This window comes from Camelus ferus, chromosome 1, assembly GCF_009834535.1.
Source record: "Camelus ferus isolate YT-003-E chromosome 1, BCGSAC_Cfer_1.0, whole genome shotgun sequence".
NCBI lineage: Eukaryota > Metazoa > Chordata > Mammalia > Artiodactyla > Camelidae > Camelus > Camelus ferus.
In genome coordinates, this window is record NC_045696.1 from 80546800 (window position 1) to 80567272 (window position 20473).

At 39.9% G+C, this 20473-nt stretch overlaps 1 protein-coding gene across 4 annotated transcripts in view; it reads right to left on the bottom strand.

Moving 5' to 3' along the window:
- FNDC3B (fibronectin type III domain containing 3B) overlaps nt 1-20473 on the bottom strand; it is a 295396-nt gene that overhangs the window by 204851 nt on the left and 70072 nt on the right. For 2 of the 4 annotated variants that reach the window (XM_032484312.1, XM_032484322.1), the window contains exon 3: nt 3220-3295. The exons of the other annotated variants lie outside the window; for them this stretch is intronic. In XM_032484312.1, the coding sequence (XP_032340203.1) occupies nt 3220-3295 (76 nt within the window). The remainder of the gene's footprint in view (nt 1-3219; nt 3296-20473) is intronic. 4 annotated transcript variants of the gene reach the window in all.

Consider the following 20473-nt stretch of genomic DNA (forward strand, 5'->3'; position numbering starts at 1 on the left):
AATAATTTCAGGAGTTCTAAATCAATACTCCCTGTATCAAACAAACTATCTTGCTCTCACTTCTCTTAACGGAGTCCCTATCTTATTCCAAAGACCCAGTCTCCACCACCCACTTTTGCTCTGCAAACCATCTCTATCTCATCCTGCCTTCCTGAGTATTCATCCTAGTATCATTTCAGGGATCCTGTTACGCCAGGAATAGGAACCCACTTTGCTCTTGTCATGTGCCCAAGAGAGTGGTGTCGACTTGAGTTCATGATTCCCTGATGTAAAGCCACAGAGCACAGGCAATAAAGAGCTCATGCACTGGAGTCAGAGACACCAGGGATGTAAACTAGATCCTGCTTTTCTCACTGTGACTTTAGGTGCATGAATTAACCTCTATGGGCCTCAGTTTTTGCAAATGTATCTATTACACCTATTCAATGAGAGAATACACAGCCTAGGAGTTGAATATCAGCAATAACAGGGATGTTAATCAAGTGAAAGGATAACAACTTGTGTTGGAATTTACAAATATATTCCCTTCACATTCTACGTTGGTATGCTCTACCCATCCTGAATGAAGCATTCACTAACTCATACTAGAATGCAAACGAAGGCGGGGACAAGGGTACCCAGGCTGAGTGACCAACTGTTATACATGAGTTGCCGTCAGTGGGTCTGCTATACACTGAGTGGCCTGTTACACACTGAGTGGCTACCCATGGGTTCCTTCCAGTTCCTGCAGTTGACCCTGTCATCCAGTGCTTCCCAAGCCCTAGCAGACCACTTGTGGTTCCAGGTCCTAGTCCCTCTCATCCTGTCCAGTATTATTTCAATTAGTTGGGCCAGGTACCATCATGACCCAAAAGAACATAACAACAGTACCTAGGTGTTCAAAAGAGAACAAATAGGAAGGCTGGGGAAGTCAAAGATAAATGGCTCCACAATTCTTCTTTAGTCAGTATCATTTTTTTTAAATCACTGAAAGGGATGTTAGTTTCACTTATCTCCAAGTACCATCATGAATAAATACAAAACTCCTATTGTGAACAGAGCAATATACTTGCAACATTCCCTGCAGAATATACCAGTTAGACTCAAAAAAATAAGTGAGAAAGAGGCTCTTTCAATACACACACACACACACACACACACACACACACACTCCTTAGACACCAAAAGTAAAAGCAGCTGGTACCAAAGAGTGGATTTTATATAAGATGATCCATCCAGCAATTTGCTTTTATAGATTCTATTATACATATTCAGTTGTAGGGGGAGACAGTCTACTTGCCAATTCATGGGACTCCAAAGTTACCATGACCAGAAACTCAGCTATTCTCTTACTGAACTAGAAACACCACCTTCATTCTGTGTAGGTAAAATGACTTTTCATCTAGTGTTTTTTATTTTTAAGATATAGAGTGGATTTTGAGATTTTATTTGTTGTTAATATCTGTTTATTATAATACCACAAGTAGGTGTAAGATTCTGTATCCCATACTATTTTAAAATATTTATTTCCTCTCTTCTTTTACCTGAAGTTTCTTTGTCTGATTCATTAACAAAGACTAGGTTTGAATTTTAAATGTTTTAGAACACCAAAGATCAATTTCAGGGACACAATGATGAGAGAAATGCAATCACTAAAACCATTAATGAAATGGTTAAATCATTTCAGATTAACTGCAATTAAAACTCATTAGAATTCTAGCCTAATGAGTTTTATTTTTCTTCCTAAATTCTTGTTCTTATGGTTACAAAAATAAGTAATAAAACTATACAGCAGCACACTCTGCTATTATGCAAAGCAATAGAAAAATCAACTTTTTCTGTGTAGCTCATTATGGAAAACTAAAACTAAAGGGCATTTCCTTTCATTTTGTTTATATATTAGTGAGCAAACCCAAGTATTAAAAACAAGACCTCTGGTCAGATTCCAGTCCAATCAATAACCTAGTATTAAACTCAATTACAGGCCAATTTACCATTTGCCCCATAATCCCAATCACTGCCAAAAAGAGCTGTTACAAACAATACCCTCCAACATGGCAGTATTTACAGACTAATTCCAGATCTGGATTGCTCTTCCTACACAGAACTCCACATGGATCAGAGTACCTAAGCCTCTTTCTTTCCAAAGTGAACAACAGAGAAGAAGCACTGGTATTACACAAACTGAAAATTCACTGAAATGCCCTCGGAGCCGTAGTTAAAGAACTACACCCAAAGAGCCTCGCCTGGAGCTTACTTAGATGACAAAATTCCAGACTCTGAGCTGATGCCATAATGCGATAAGACTTCTGCAGTTCTTGGGAGGGGGTATCGTGCATATGAGAGAGACATGAACTACTGAGGGCAGAGGATGGACTGTGGTGGGCAGCCTTCTGAAAGGGCCTCCAATGAGTCCTGTCTGCTGGCATTCCCACCCTGTGTAATCCCCTTTCTGGAGCAGGCTGGACATAGTACTCCCTCTTGCCCTTCAGTTGGTGCTCCAATGAAGCCAGCTGCCATAATGGAAGTGCCCCCATGGAGAAGCCACTTAGTAAGGAACTGAGGGAAGCCTCCTGCCAACAGCCGGCAAAAAGCCAAATCCTGCCAACAACTACTTGAGCAAGACTAGAAACACACTGAGCCTCAAACATGCCTTACAGTGACTACAGCTCTAGTCCACACCTGGAATTTTGCACTTTGAGAGACCCAGAGTCATAGGACACAGGTAAGCTGTGACTAAATTCTCGGCCCAAAGAAAGTATAGACAAACATGGCTTTAAATCATCAAATTTGAGGAATTTGTTACTCAATAATAAATGATACTTAAATACAGATTTTTTCCCTCTAAAAGCATCATTTGGATAGCATCACAATATATATTTTAAACTTTTATCTATATTTGAAAAAGTACTTGCTGTTCTCAATGGGAATTTTAAGCTCTTTTAAAATCTCTGCATTTTTTAGGGCTACCAATTTTCATAATATATGAAGACAGTGCAGGCTTTCCTAAGTTAATTTAATTTGAAAGTCAGTAGAATACTCAAGGTGTTTAACTTTGTCACTTATATATCACAGGCCTACCTCAGCATTAAGGAGCCCCTAATGAAAGTGAAAAAAAAATCCAAGATAAAATTTACCTCTAGAAAATCACATAAAGACTCAGAGATAAACTTTACTGCCATAAAATAATAAATAAAGGAAAACTCCTTTGCTTAGAAAGCTTGCAAAAAACTTCCTTACCTTGAATGCACTGAAGTGTTCCATCCTCCGCTCTTATTGTAAAAGTCTCACCTGGATTAACTTGAACAAGAATAACCTGCCAAAATAACACATTAATTTCAATTTAATACTAGAACATCTGGGATTTCTCTTCAACAGTTTCACTGCCTAAATTTATGTACTAGACAAGAAGTATGTGGCACAGAATCTTGTATAAACACAAAACTTAGGATATGTCTTTAGACCTGGTTCAAATTTGACTAGGTTAAAGCACATGCATTTCAATTTAGCTAAACTTATTTCTCCTGTGTTGCTTGTGTTAACTTAAAAAAAAAAACAAAAAACCCTCAATTTTAAGATATTTTCTTTCACTAATTTAGAAGCAATAGTTAAAAGAAGAAAAAAGACCAAAAACTATACTTATAAAGGAAAACTGCAAAGAGAAATGAGGTTCTGAACTAACACTGCTACAAATCATTCACAGGTGTCTATCACTGACTTGACTTATATGATTTCATTGCATAATAGTAGAAAGCAATTTATAAGAAAAATGTATGGAAAAAAAGCATCTGTGAACAGCACCTGGAAACAGTAACGAACAGCATAAAATAAATGAATAATATTACAAAAAGGTCCCATCAAACAAATTTTTAAACCTATTACCTAAATGTCAGTGTTTTAGTCATACAACATAGACATTTAGTTTTCAGAAGATAACTTCCAAATAACTAGACCATACACGGCTATGGTAAAGTATGTTCTTTCAAGAGCCTCAGAGTTTTAGTTTTAATCTCATTTAGCTGAATGCGACACTGACAGCCTTCCAGTTTCTAGAAATATATAGTCATTATTCTAATAGTGTTAATCTTGCACAAGACGATTTTTAACTACAGTTTTTAAGCTTGGATTATCTTCTTTAATTTATATTTGGATATAAATTAGTGATTTTTCCTTTTGTTATCTAAAGGAACTAAATGAAAGAACTAAGGAGGAAGGAACTAAATTTACAACTGCAATTAGTTAAGGGATTTCTTTAGTGTCAGTCTTTCCTTTAATCTAGGCTCTATACGGGCAAGATCAGACACAGAATAAGTGCTGGAGAATTATTTTTTACTGAATGAATGAAAGTCGTAAAACATAAGAAAAACCACTGCAAACAATCATTTTAACTCCAAAATTAAGCTTTCGTAATATACAATTTTAAAAATCAACTTTATGGATGGACCACAATTTATCTGTTTTTTAAAAAACTATTATTGAGGTCAAAATCATTTCATCTTTAAAAACTAAACCTTTAATATCCATGTATTTGGTTTCTTCTAATAATTCACCACAGGAGACACTGCTGGGATATTAAAATTTTTTTAATCTGGAAATACATTAACTGGAGAAGCAGAAGCATTCAGGGAAAAGCAGTATAGGCTTCATCCCTGGTGCTTCTTGTTATCTTGAATCGTTAAGTTATTTCAAGGCAGTTTGTTTTTCCTGTACAGTAACTGTGTCCATAATATTTCAGTCTTAAATATTCAAATTCTCACCAATGTAAACACACTGGGCCATTTTAAGAACTCAAAAGGAAATCCCTTCAGATCTCCACGGAGTGATTAAGACATTTCGATTGCTTTCTGGAAACCAACTTTTTAAAAGTCATTCTTAACATGAAAATAGTTTTGATTTAACTTTATTTTTACATGCACACAGAACATTACTCAACTACAACGGAATAAAACAATACTCCAATAAAGAAATTTACCTATGTCTTTTTAAAAGTCCTTACATCAATTCTAGCATCACTGCAATGAGCAGAGATCGACTGCTTTGTGTTTAAACCTCTAGGGACAGGCCTGTAATACATGCCTGTAGAATTAATTAGTTCGGAAAAAAAAAAAATCAGCGGACATCAAGAGTACACCTCAAACATCCTATGACAATCCCAAATTCACGTACTCTCTTCTGCCACACTCGTTAACTGTCAGACAGCATGTCTTAAATGCTGAGTCTGAAAGTACAATTCCCCAGAATTATGGGAAGTCCCAGGCAAGAAAAGGGTCCGAAGTGGAGTATGTTCCAGCTTCTGTCACATTATCTGCTTATCATATTGCATGAAAAGCGTCTGTAATGGTTCCTGTGTGGTCACTGACACCAGGCCACAATTCAAAGAATGGCCCGGAGGCATCCAGCCTCCAAAAGCCATTTATGCCTCTTCCCTCCCTCTGCTCCCCTCTCTGCTTGCCCATTCCTGACCCCCACCGCTTCTTCAGCGAGAAAGATGATAGGTAAAGGGCTTGTACGCATTCTATTAAAATACCTCTCTTCAAATGTTTAGTTCCTGTAATTTTCCCTGCTGCTGTGTTGCTATGGCAACCAGATTATAATCTACCAAATTACCTCAGAAACCAGGCAAATCCCCTGTGTCCCAAGATCAATTTTTCTTAGTAAGAGCAAAAGTCATTATTTGAGCAAACCGTATTCATCTTGGCACTGAGATATTTTAAAAGAAAGCACTTTATTATACTGAGTAAGACTGACCACCTTACTGTTTTCACTGTCAATAAAGGAGAGAGAAAAACAAAGTTTTGACACACACCAGCCCGATGATCTGTCCCTGACCAGACATGGAGGAGATGGCGGCAGCAGGCCTTGCATCACGCAGATTTGAGGAGCATGAGTCACCCCCTGGCAGGCTCCCTGGCACAACCTTCTACCACACAAGTCAATCAGTCTCTCCCAATCTCTCTCTCCCCACCCCCTTCCTTCCCCTTCCTCCCCACCTCCCTCCTTCTTCCTCTCTGAAGCCACAAAGCGGACATAATGGTTACAAGTTCTCTTAAATACAGAGTGTAAAACATAACATCACTGTCCCAACCTCATCATTTTTTGTCCACTCACTAAGCATTTCCTGCTTTTCCAAAGTCAGCATTAAAACAAGTCATGCTGTACTCTGTCTCTTGTCAGAGGAGGAAAAAAAAGAGAGAGAGAGAAAAACATTTTTACCACTGATAGATTTTTTTTCCCCAGAGATGTTAAAATAGAACCATGTTAATCATATCATAAGAGCATACTTCAAGCTACTACTGCTTCATGAGATCTGTTTCAAATCTGTTAGTGCTATATGAACCAAGCAGCCCGAAATAACGGAAGGTAGTTTATTAAGGCTTAATGAAAAATATGTGACCATTCTTCCAGAGTCTAAAGAAACAATAAAACAAGAGGCAGAATTAACACAATTGAATAAAAGGCTAAACACAGCTTTCTGGGAAAGCTTCACCCAACAAGACAACTGAAACAGGTGTAACACATCTTTCCTTAAAGGTATAAATCTAAATCTAACTCTGTTTCTAATTCATCAGAAGAGACAAAGGAAAGCTACTTTTGCAACTTAAATTTTGGGTGGCTGATTAACCAGAAGATCAACAGTATCTAAGACTTCTCCTGGAGGCAAATTCCTAATTTATGCCTGAGATAAAATATTACCAGCCTCCCGACCAATCACCGCCACACGTGTCCATTACAAAAGCTTCTGCTGGGAGAGCAGTGCTGACTGACGAAAGCTAAAATGTTATATTTGCAGCATTCTTAAAAGTTAAATCCCATACCCAGATAATTGAGATATAAACTGTGCTAGGAGAAGAGATCATGTTTCACTACTGGAGCTTTTTCCACTTGCCACATTCTATGAGGCTTGTCTTACTCCGTGCTGTTTCATATATGAATGAACATTCTCATTTAGAGCCAGCATTTATGACTATCCCACAGATCTCTTTGGGGGGAAAAAAATAATACATACAACCTAAAAGCTGCAGAAGAGTTCCACGTAAGGACAGATTCTATCCAGGAAGATCTAGTAACTTAAAAAGTGACCTTTGACTCCATGAGGGGGATAGTAGCACCTTCTTTCTGGACACAAGCACACATACAACACACACACGCGGACGCACGCACGCACATGCACAATACTCTCCAGATTCCCAAACTCCAGAAACATCTTAGCAAGCTCTGTCCAGGCCCTGAAGGGCCCAAACCATTCATTAAGACACCTTTGAGAACCTCACATCTGTGCCAAGACCACAACTGGCCTCAAGCAAAACTGAAAGACAGGCATCATTTGTTATTTTGAGTCCTGTTTCTTTTCTCCAAATCAGGAAAAGCAAGATGATGAGCTGCAAATGACCAATAATTAGCTTTGTGATACAAAGAAAACATCCCAAGATTTATAATGTGAGCAGTTCAACAGGAAGTTCCTGGAAGATAATGGGAAAGTACTGAAAGACTCACCTGCTCACGTGTCCAACCTGAAGCCTGAATCCAAAGCTGGTAGAAAAAGAACACACAAGACCAGGGAGCTTCCAACAGTACTTTCTTATACACTGGATTGAGGCACAAGGACATGCAGATTTCAGAGCTGGGGACTATGAGGCTTAAAGAGGATAAGTACCTTGTCTGAAGTCACAAAACTACAAAATAACCAAACAGGCAGTGGAATCCAGCCCTGTCTGACCAAGATGCACGCTCTTCTCCGCTACCACACATCTGCCCCCCGGTGAGTGTGGGTTTCAGAGTCACTTCTTTATGGAGACACTTCAATAAATGGCTGTAAGGAGAGAATGCACTGAACTGGGTCAAAGGCACATCCCCAAAGGCTGAGGGCGGGTTCTCTTCTAGGAAATCTGTGCTCACCCTCTGAGGCAGAGCCCCTTACTCTCCATACAGCAGCTAAGTGGTGAGAAGTCCATCCCTTAACTAACAACAAACAGCTGTGTTTGTTATGGGCCAGATTTATTCTCATAAAGTCACTGTCAAGTCCTTGAATTTCCCTAGAATCCTAAGACAAACCTCGTAAGCTAACCACTTGACAATCCCAATCACTAGATGCCACTTCTCACGGCTCAACAGCAGGCCTAAGAAAAATAAAAGATGACTCTTGAGAAGACTGAGTCTTAAGCTTCTATGCTTCCCAAAAGTCACCTGTCATTAACAACAACAGCAAAAAGACAGGAATGGATTAATAGGTAACCAAGGAAAGATAAATTAGATGAACCAAGGAGAATATTTTTATGCACTGAAATTACACCAGTGCCTGCTGAAAATACATAACACCTGACAACCCTCTGCAGAGTTCAAAATCTGCTTGCAACTTTACAGTCAGCCCTCCACAACCTCGGATTCAACCAACTGCAGGCGGTGTAGTACTACAGTACGCATTCAGTGGGAAAAAAAAAAATCTGTGTGTAAGTGGATTCACACAGTTCAGACCCATGTTGTTCAAGGATAAACTGTAATTCAAATGAGTTCAATAACTGCATTTCATGAAATAAGTGTCCTCAGAAGAATTACTACTACTCTCAGTCTAGCAAATATTAACGAGTCCTCAGCACGCGTCAAGCACTCCCCCAGGCATTGGGAACAGAGCCTCAGACAACACAAAGTTCTGCCCACCTCAGGCTGACAAACGGAGCTTGAGTGGGATGGGGGCTGGGAATCATTTAAACAAAAACAAAACATTTACAGATAGTAGTAAGGGCTAGAAGGAAAATAGAATGGCAACCTGTAAGAAGTTATACATTTCCACTCCCTCTAATTGTATTCTGCCCTGAACAAGGAGATTCTATTACAAAAAAGAGCTGTTTGCTAAGAATAAAAATGTAGCATTAACTTAAATGGAAAAAATGCCAAATGTAATATAGATGGCCCAAACTAGGTTAAAAGCCTCTTTTAATAGAGCCACAAATGCCCAAGTCTAAAGTTTCAACTACAGGACTTTCAAGATAAAAACCAAAAACATAAAAGACCAAAATTCTATGTTAAGCCTAAGTGTAGTTTTTCCCTGGCTAACAGTAAGAGCCACCAAATATCCCTGTGCAACTGGAGCACCATTATGTTTATTTAAATCAAAATTTTTTCACTTTTATTAGATACGTTTTTCACAGAATTGCTGAGTACTCCTTTAGCTGAAAATTATGTTTGCCGAGAACAACGTTTGGTTCCCATCATCACTGTTTCAGGGTCAATCCCTGTTAAAAATGTCCACCATATGAGGTACAAGCCCTTTCTACCCTTCAAATCCATCCACGCCCCCCATGTCCCCAAGCTGGGCTCTGGCCACACTGATGGGGAATCAGCAGCTCAGGCCACTTTTCACCTAATCAGCCCCACTTTGAATGTGCTTTGCACACTGACTCTCACATACCTCCCTTCATTTAGATCCAGCCACCTCACGTCTGGTTTTGATCGGCTGAGACAGAGCAGCACGACCCACGCGGGTGTGCTAATGAATGTCACATATCTCTGGTGCGCTGTGCAACGAGCCTAAACGTACAGCTCCACTGTGGGAATCCTAACGCCATATTTAACTTTTAAGAATCATATTTAACTGCCTACGTTCCCAATATTCCACTGCTTTTAAAATCTACTTCAATGTTGGCCACATCGTTCACTTAACACGATTCTTCCCCTCTAAGATACAATCAAGAAATAATGCACCCGTGAAGAATATTCTCATCCCTCTGACAGAAAAATCAGTTCCCAGCGTTTTTGCATTAAGCATTCTAGAGTTGATGTTTCTTATTACTGTAATTTCTTAATTGCTTAAAATTAGCACTACCATCGCCTTGCATTTTGTGTCCACTAGCATAAAATCGGAAATGAATACAAATGCCATATTCTAGGGTTTTGGAAGGATTTTGTGGAAGAGCCCCCAGCCCCTCCCTGCCACTGCGCAGTATATCATCATCACTTATTCAGGCCTTGCCTTGGTATTGATTATATTAAACTTATTTAAATCACTACTTAATGCAATTATTGAAAACTTAAGTATTAAACAAACATTGGCTGAGTAGTTACCATGTACCAGGCACTTTATTAAGCCCTGATGATTCTAGGATGAGAAAGATGAACGCCTACCCGTTTGTGTATCGGTGTGAGAGTAGAAAATACAGTTAGCTGTCATAAAACATGATTATTTGCTATCAACTACCACGGAAACAAAAGAAACCAGGAAAAGTTACAGTTGAGAGTGACGCTTAAAGGGTGAGTGAAAGGATAAGCAAAAGAACAATTACACGGTACACGCACGGAGGCCTGGTGGGCCCGGTGCGTTTAGAAGTCCAGTGTGCTCGCAGGCCCATGTGGCTGTAACGGCGCAGGCATGTGTGCAGGGCAGAGGGGTGAAGCCAGGCCCGCCTGAGAAAAGTCTTTGTTTGCCCCCACTTCAAGTCTTGACTTTATCCTGTGCACAGAATTTTCCAGTAGGAAAGCAACATTATCAGATAAATGATAGTAGTGAGAAACTCAAACTGGGATGGGAGACACTGGACACATGGAGATGGGTAAAGATATGAATGAAGCACCCATCTGTGACATGTTTCAGGGGTTATGTTGTTCTAAGTAAGCGTTTTCAAAAACAACTGATGGTTCAACCTTTCAGTGTGACGATGCAGATCACCAGGTTTGCTGCTAAGGAATTCTGCCCTCCCTCTCTGTCGACACTGGGGTTCTCAGATTACAAGGGTGGAGTAATGTGTATGGCTCTCCCCGTCCCCATAACAACTTAATTTTTCCTACTTCCTGTCCCTTTCTCTGATTCTGTTATCGAGCTGGGATTCTGTCATTTCCATCTCCACCACTCCCACCACTGATAGGCCTCCACAGTCTGTTCCTCTCTTGTGTCTCCACCTTTTCCTAGACTTTTTCTGGCCCTCTTTCTTCTCTTTGGCTGCTGCTCTAAAATGCTAACCCCCAAAGCATTCACCAGCCAACCTAGCATTCCTTTCTTTACTTCCAGTAAACTTGTCAATCCAACAGCGGATTACGTTGTTCATCAACTATACCGCTGGTTGGCGTGCTGAGCAAAAGGAAAGGAAGGTAACAGGACTATCGGGAAACAAACATAATTATGAGTCAAAGGAGAATCATTACTTATTTTCAAGGGTCCCAAGTTAATCATATCCCTAAAACATCTACTTTCTGATTCCTAAATAATTCCATTTCAAGCTAGTTAGTTCATTTTTTGTATCTTTAAGTTATAATTTGCCTTTTATCATATCATACACACACAAAAAAGAATCTGAAAACTAAGTCAAGGACTCACAGAAAAGAAAAAAAGTACCACCCACAACTTAATCATTAAATTCAAGATGAATCTTAAGTACTTTCTAAGATTTTGAAAAATAAGAACGTAACAGTACATGTTTCTTCTACATGTTTGTGTATCTCCCTGCTACACTATGTGCTGAGGGAAAATCAGATGGAGTTTAGGCCAGAGCTGTCTTCTAAGTAACATTATTATATATAAACACTGAGTAGTTAAGTCACTTTGTGATAATCTCATTTTAGTTTCAAGCCATTTTTTAACTAATAGTTTAAACATAACATACCACAGATACACAGTGAGAAGAGCAAATCGGACAGCTCACAGTTGAATCCTAGCTGCGCCAGACAGGGAGGGCACCCAGCCTAACTCTGCATTTCCTCCTCTGAAAAGAGAAATCACACTGACATCCTGTGTGTGCTCCAAGGATTAGGGTAACACCAGTACAGCCCTGGTAGAAGGCCTTACACATAGTATGTGCTCAATAAATCATTGTTGTTAATACTTCTTTTTCTTCAAATTTCTATCAGTGACAAGTCTCTCAGTTAAGAAAAAATATGGCCTCTAATGAGAGAGTCTAAAGAAAAAAAATTTACCAAATCTGCCATGTTTCATGTTCTCAATAAAAGCTAAAACCAGTCAATTCTCACCTCTGACCAGATTCTGTTTGGGAAACATTCTGGCTTTCCTTAAAGGATCACCTCCCAAGTCATTCACATTCCAGTGTCTGTTCAGCTTCCGTGGATCCTAGCAACAATAGTGACTTTGGAATCCATTCACAGAAGTTCTGAAGTCTAAGCCCTTTATATCCACAAAATGGTTTGAATTACTTGGAAATGCTTCTAATTAAGATTATCGTAACGAAAGTCAGCAACAAAATGTAATAAAGTAACAGTACAGTATGTGGAAATTTCCTATTAAGTGCTCAAAACTCCAGGAGAGGACCCTTTTCTGACCCATAAGCTGCCGCCTAAAAGCACACAGGAAGAATTAAACTTGGCCAGATTCTCTAAGAAGTAACAGGCATCTGCCTTTTTAAACCTTAGGCAACTAGTCTGAGAGGTTATCTACCATCCAGTCTGAGAAAACAGAATTATACAGCTGGATACTTAACACCATCAAAAAGTTTAAAGAAACTATCCAGATTGAAGATTTCAAGGTAAACAGAGTGAGAACGCTCTTCAAAAATGTAGTGCTTTAAGATTTTTCTTTCTAGATTTTAGTACTAGAGCATCATAAGCAACTGATGGAAAGCCTGATGCATTTACTCTCAGTCTTGGAAGAACAACATCCCTGAGTGCATACACATTCCGACTTGCACAAGTGAACAGATTATTCCGATTCTTCCCTCACTCTGCGCCAAGTCCAAATTCAGGACTGACACTAGGCTCTGCAGACAGCAAAGGAAAAATGTGACAAAGATTTTCCAGCCAGCCCCTCCCTCCTCCCCGCACGCTCTCAGCACATACAAGCACACAGCAGATTCTATGCACGTCTCTAACTCGGGCCAGTTTATGCGCCATGACATCAGTGCAGTATAATGAGCCAAGTTTAAACTCCATCTGGGACAAATAACGTCCAGGCACACTGTGCCTTCTTTTGTTTATAGACACTGACTAAATATGTCTTGGTGGTAAATGAACTTAAGATTTATTTCCCATGGCCTCCAAAACAATATTGTGCACCCCTGAAGCACCTCCCCGCCTCCACTTCTTTCCAAGGCTATGCGTAAGTGATTTTTAACAGAACACAGGATTTTGAAACATATAATTAACATCTTGAGGAGAGTCAAACTCCAAGCAGCCATTCATCCATCTAAAACAAAGAAAATGAGGAACTCACTAGCAAAGGGGTGTGGTATCGTGGCTCACAGTACAAATACTGCGTGACACCTAATTCTGTATCTCCCCTGAGACAGGAGTGAGCGGAGGTGAGATGCTTCAGAAATGCTCATGGAGTAAAGTGGTCATTTTCTTTCTCTTTGAAGGATAAACTTAGTTTTTTTTTTTTTTATACTGGCATTACTTAAGAGAAATAATTAAAAATTCAGAATTTAAAAAAATAATCTAATAGGTTCAAGTCTTACAACAAGTTTTTGGATTTCTTAAGACACAAAAACTGTGCCTCTGGGTGATGTAATTTTTGAATGGAAATGAAAGACGGAGTTTGGGAGCAAAAGAAGGAAGACAAAAGCCCTCTCCTGGCTCCCAGAGTGAGACTCCCAGGGACGAGGAACCCCGGCTGCCCTTCTCTGGTCACCACCATCTCCCAGCAGCTGCTGACCCTAGAGAGAACTGCCTGCTACAGCTAATCTCAGAGAGAGAACCATTACCTAAGGAAAGAAAGAAGGGAGCAGCTCTGATGACCTAGGCCTAAAATGACTTCACCCCCAACTCCTCCAAACTCAGCCAATGCCTCCAGGCTGTGGAAACTCCCACTGCTTGGTCCGCAATTCTTAGACGCTCCAGAGCCAGAATCATGCCATCTTCCAGAGCTGATGTGAAGATCATATAAGGTGACAACAGGAATACTCTTCTTTGTAAGCTTTAAAATTTTCTACCGTGTAGAACCCGGTCCCTTGTCTCTCCCCAACTGTTTACCTGAACAAGACATGGGAGATGTGCCCAACCCAAGCTACTCCACCCTTCCTGGAAGGTAGGATATAAATAGATTTGAAACCTAGTCCCATGATTTGCCAGCTGCAAAGTACTTAACCTTTCTCACCTCTGGTTCTGTCTATAAAAACGATCGCCACCTTATACGGTGTATGTTCACTGGATGGAATCATGTATATAAGTGCAGAGCACTATTCTCAGCCCATCATAAGCACTCAAATAGTTATTATTCGTTTCCTCCATCAGACAGGGAACAAAGAAACCAAAATCTCCAATAAAATCCATTCTTTCCAACAATTTAACAAGTAACTACTCAACTAAAGGTTGAAACTAAAATTGAGACTAAAAGCCTTCTGGTGATCAGGAAGCTTGCAAAGTAACATTTAAGTTTAAGGTAAATGCCAAGCTTTAGTTAGATACTTGGCATTCTTTCAATGTCAAAAATCTGAACTTTAATATATCTTTTACATTATTAAGGCACTGAAATCTCTGGACTCTTACAGAATCTTTTAGCTTACATTACCCCCATGATTCTAGAATAATTGCTAGAAAATGAGCCAGTGCCTCCCTCCAAAGAAGGAGCACACACCTGGTGTGATGCCTAGCTTCAAGTCTCCTCTAACGGAAGCTCTTCACAGTTCCAAGGCAGCTTTAAGCAACGTGGTATACGGAGAGGCAGTCAATAGAAAATGAGAAGATTCTCAGTGTCTGACCCTGAGTAAACCACTTAAAACTAAGAAACCGGGAAAACAGTCTGAGAAGCAAACGGGATGTGAACACTCATCTACTAAAGGATAATGTCCTCTATGACCCAACTCCACCCTCACTTGATTCCCTGGCTCTCTAGAACAGATATTATCCACAGACAGGGTATATATAAGCCTAAGGCCTGATTTCCCATCACAAACCTTGTAAGAAAAATAGGGATTTCTTTGTAATTCATATTTTATAATGCACTTATTTTCGGTAATGACTAAAGTCACAGAATAAATTATAAAGTAAGTCACTCTATAAAGATGCTTTATATATGGGTTTTTTGCCAAGGTGATGAGAATTAAGATGAGTTTTAAATAGATGCATTGTCAATGTGAAACAAATCAGAAAAGATATAAATGAGCTGCATAGCTCTGGCCAGTTGAGCTACCAAACAACATCACTAACCCAAACACGGGCTTCGGTGTGTCATGGATTCCCCCATAAACCAGAATGACAACCCAATATTCCAATATACGTAGAGACCGAAGAAACTTCTATACAAGTAACACGTTTCAGTGCTGAATTTTTCAATCTACTTGGAAAACACAAGAACATTTTAAAGACCCCTTCTAAAAATGAAAAGTCATGCAACACAACTGGGTAACAACACAAGTCCATTTCTCTACAAATCTAGGTTTGGCTCACAAGAATTCATTTCCATTTTTAAAAAATACAATTGACCCTTGGAAAACGCAAAGGTTAGGGGCACCAATCCTCCATGCAGTCAGAAATCTGTGTATAACTTAGAGTTGGCACTCCACGTAAGTGGGCCATAGGTTGCACATCTGTAGATTCAGCCAATTGTAGATGGTACAGATCTGTAGTATTTACTACTGAAAAATATAAATAAGTGTATAAGTGGACCCACGTAATTCAAATCCACGCTGTTCAAGGGTCAACTGTAGTAGGAATGGAACCCTAATGACAGGTTTACTGATACAAATACTCTCCAGTCAAACTGCCCCCCAAACCAGACTAGGTGCCTCCAGCTCTGCTCTGCCTAACTAGTTGCCTAATTATAGTGAATCAGAAACCCTTAGCAAAGTAATTTTCTAGGTGTAGACTGTCCATTTTATCCAAGTGCACATCTACTATACTGCAAGGAGCAAGAAATGGGCAATAATGAATGGATCCTGGTCAATGGATTCTAGCTCATGGTTGTGCCAAACATACCTGCTGCACATAGAACACATTTCCGCTCAGCAGTCATCTATATGATGACCGCCTGTTAACGAAAAAGTCCCAGGGCTGAGAAGCAATACCAATGCAGGCATGAAGGCTGAGGGAGCACGTGAATTCCGTTTCTTCTGGAGGCCCACCACAGCTCAGCTTCCATTTACCACAACAGTAGAGCTGGCCGGAAACGTACTAAGTGGCATCTCGTTCTGGCCAATCCCAATTCAAATAGGAAAACGAAGGTATTCTGAAGGCACCCACATCCCAGAGTACCTAGACACACTACTCTGCTGCTTCAGCAACAGGCTCCTCGGCAGGCTGTTTATTTTCTGCATCTGAATTTGGAACTAGGACACTGACATTACTAATTTTAAGCAGTTTGCTCCCTATTGTCTTGTTCGGAGTATAACATGTAGTTTCTATATAGTCATACTTTTAAGTCAGTCATTTGGACAAAAAAAGAAGAGTCTGTAAATAAGAAAATGATTATGTGTAAACATATGTCTTAACACGTTCTGGGTTGAGAACTGTCCCATCTTTTCTTTGTGTGTGTGTGTGTGTGTGTGTGTGCGCGCACATGTGCATACACATATTATTTTTACTGCACTGTAAGATACATCAATGGCTTTCACATCTCATTCAACATGACAAATACACATTTTCCAAAAAAAAGAATAGAAGTTAGAGGTTGGAAACCTATCGAGTTTAACTTTATTCAAAGAGAAAGTCAGTATAAAATGATTTAAATAAAAATGCCTCATCTAGACAATACTAGGTAACATTTACTTTTAAAAAATTCTATTTCATTTAAGTACTTTAGGAAGACTCAATTCTTGGAGACTGTAAAAAAGACTGTAAACACAAGTACTGGCATCTCTTCCCCTTGGAACGCTGACACTTTGCCTCTGAGTTTAATGTCCCCCAACAAGTCTGTAAACAGTAAAACCAAGGCTCCTGGTCGTTTCTTCTGCCTTTCGTCTGCTTTGGTGAGTGCTCAGTGTGGCACTGACTGGGGACTCAAATAGTGTTCACTGAAAAGCAGAGACCAAAAAAAAAAAAAAAAAAAAGAATACATGGGTCCCGGGGAGGGGGTGGTATAGCTCAGTGGTAGAGCATGTGCTTAACATGCATGAGGTCCTGGGTTCAGTCCTCAATACTGCCATTAAAAACAACAACGGGAAGTTTGGGGGTGAGAGTACTTTCATTAAAAAAAGAAAGAAAAACTTTAAAAAAATAAGAAAGAATACATGGGTCCTAAGTTGTAAGACATAATGAAACCCTTCTACAAAGTCACATGAACCAGAGCCCACAATAGTTCACTTTACAAGTCATAAAGTAGAAAACGAAGAGGCTTAAAATCACCTCAATGGTATGATATACAATGAGCGTGTCTGAAAAATCTTAAACATTTTTGCTATATTTAAAACCCTACATCCCTGAGCACAAGATGCAATTTCAAAGGTTAAAAAATTAGCAATTCTCAGGTTCCAAATTCAGATGACCACAGAACCCAGGCAAGTTTGGAAACCAAGTGAAGGGGACAGAGTGGGGCCTGAGGACGACGCCCCCCATCTAAAGATGGTGGCTGCTACTTTTTGCTGGCCAACAGTTGCCCAGTGGGATGACTAGCCCGGTTATTGGATCTTCTAGGTTTCAGTAAAAACTAAGAGATCCAGAATATTGTGTAAATCTTCCCATTTCTAAATACAGACACCTAATTATTTTTTTTGTCAACTATGAAGATTTAAAAAAAAAAGGATGCCTGTATGACAATTGCAACAGGTAGCCAGTTTTCAAACCCCGGTTTAGATGAATAAATTTCATTTTGTTCATTTCACTCATCCTTCATCCGTTCTGAAGGACTTAGTGAATGCTACCTCAGACACCAGGCACAGCATGAACAGACACACAGCCTCTGCTCTCCTGGAGCTTACAGTGCAACCAGACAGTCAAACACTGCAATAAGTTGAAAACAATCATAATGTTAAAACTACTGTAGAGTTTCAAATTGCTGTTATTTTGCAGTGCAACCTTGCCACGCCAGTGTTTTTCCTTAATCCTCTGCCTTTTTGAAGGCAGCTCTGTTTCTACCGTTTGAAGGATACTGGCTACATCTTGTATCATATTATTATTGCCTTTGGCTAATTAAATTCTGAAGTGTCTCTCAACCCAGACAGCTCAGAGCTGTCATAATTATATGTCATATGTCATAATTATTATGGGTGCCACATCGAGCACCACCCTCTGATAATATGGCATCAACATTTTCCTTTATGAGACAGAGATTATGCACCGGCTATGCCTTTTCGGAAGCCTTTGTAGTGAGCGGAATTGGCAAACCTAAGACAGAGAGGATTGTAAAATCAGACCACAGACCTGGATAAGTTCACACCATTTTTTACAGTTAAAAGGAAGCCTTCAGAAACGGGCATGGCTGCCTGCGCTGCTGGAAAGCAGCCCCCATTAAAGGGTGCTCGTGGTCTGCACCTCTGTGGCGTCGGTAATCCTGAGGAATAGACATCAAGAAGCCAGGGGTGGATCGCCAGACTGGATGCATCAGAGGACAAACAGATTCACTAGCAAGAATACTGAATATTCAGTTCCAGAAAAGAGATGGTAGAATGCGCAGATACGGTTTGCTCGGGGCACCGCTAACGTTAGCCCTCCACTGACTATCTCATTCGTACAGCTATGCTCATCTCATAAAGTGGAAACTGAGCACATGACATGCAGAGCTTGAGCAGCAGTCCTCACTCACTTCCAGGGAGATCTCTGTTCAGGCTCAGTCTCCACAGACACGGTTCCCAGCCTGGTCTGTCTTCCTGCCTGCCTGCCCCACTCCCTGACCTACCTCTTCTCCGTGCTCCCAAGGCACTGATACATTCTGCAATCCAGGCACTCCCCCATGGTCCTACACACGTGTAAATACAGCCCTTTTTTCCTTTTTTTTTTTTTTTTAAACCAGACTTTGCTTCCCAACTAGACAGCTCATTCCTTTAGGGCAAAAACAGTGTCTTATTCATCTCTGTGTCGCCAGCACCTAATACAGTCCTGGCATAGAAGACATTTGACAAATGCTTATTAAAATGAACAAATCTAGTATTCAGTCACTCCTTGATTCAGTCAGAAGTCATACTCACTCACTCCTCCTTTCCACCCCAAATCTCAAAGAAGAGAGGCTGACAATATCTTGATACCAGAGGCCTTCATAAGTTTGAGTAGAAGAGAACGTGGATGGCAGTTTGCAATAACAGTTTTCTTTAAGCATCTGCACAAGTCACACATTTCTCATATATCCTGAAGCTGAAGAGTCTGACCCAAAACTGAGCTTCCCCATGTTTGGTTTCCCAAACCCAACATTTGACCAGCCGAACTTTTTTTTACTGTCAAGCTCAAGCCCCAGCCTCTAAATAGGATTCTATCATAAAAGGAGCTGTTGTGCAAAGTTACTCAGCACTAATAGCTGCAGCTTCTGTTTTAACTGCCGGTCCCACTCTCATTTGAATATCCTTCTTTTTCCTGGGCAAGCGTCCCAAAAGCTGTTTGTTCCTTTTTCTACATTATACTGATTGTAAAACGCCTCCTGGGTCCCCTTGACACCACGGCCATCAGTATGTTTGAAGAGTAAACCTGGGTGGTGAGAGGATTTGAACTACTGAATGCAAGAAGAGAGCCGCCAGGGAAAAGTTATTAAGACGATATCAACCAGAACAGAAAAGGTCACAGGATTAGGAGGAGAATCACATTTGATGTAAAAGACATGCCGGTGACGAGCACCATCTGAACGTGGAAAGTTTTAATATGTTTAATGTGCTGTCTGGAAGTGTGTACTCAAAAGAATGCTCCAGGAAAACTCTGGCTGTGTAGTCTGTCTAGGGGAAACAAAGGCTTTCAAAAACAAGAAACAAAAGGGAAAAAAAAAAAACTCACTCCCAAGAAAATGACATGCTAAATGCTGATCAACAGAAACAGGCAAAAGTCAAGACAAGTGGACATGACTGAGGCAGCTTTAACGTCCCGTCTACCAGGGCACGCCTGTTAACATGCTATACCAAGCTGGCGGGAAGGACAAGTCTTCTGTTTACATTTAAGGAGATCTACTTCCTGAGGAAGAGACATTAAGAATACTCATTAAAATTTAATATTCTGGGAGCTTAAAAGAAAAAAGAAAAGCAAGATGTAAGTAAAAATGACAAAATATTTGCTACGTGCTGTGTTTAGTCAGGACAAGAGGCATCTAAACCTATCCCCACCCCACTGATTCCCTTTACATTCACTAAGAATATAAAGCGGCATACCACCATCATGGAGGTTATAACTGTCACATATTAAATAAGAAAATCAGTAAATTCGATGTTAACACTCTGTTCTTAACCTAATGGTTTATTTAAGTGGCAGCTGCTGTAATTCTTCAGAGATTATTAAAATATTAAACCAACATAACAAGTTGGAAATTAGGCTGATGTTTACTCTTTCATGTGAAAAACTAGTTGCTACTTCTTAAAATCTCTATGATGTACCAAAAGTCCTTAACAGAGTTAAATTAATACACCACTAGGTTCTGAAAATGTTTCAGAACATTAGGTTCTGAAACGTAACATATGAAACACTAATATTTTGATTACTGACGGGCATTCACTGT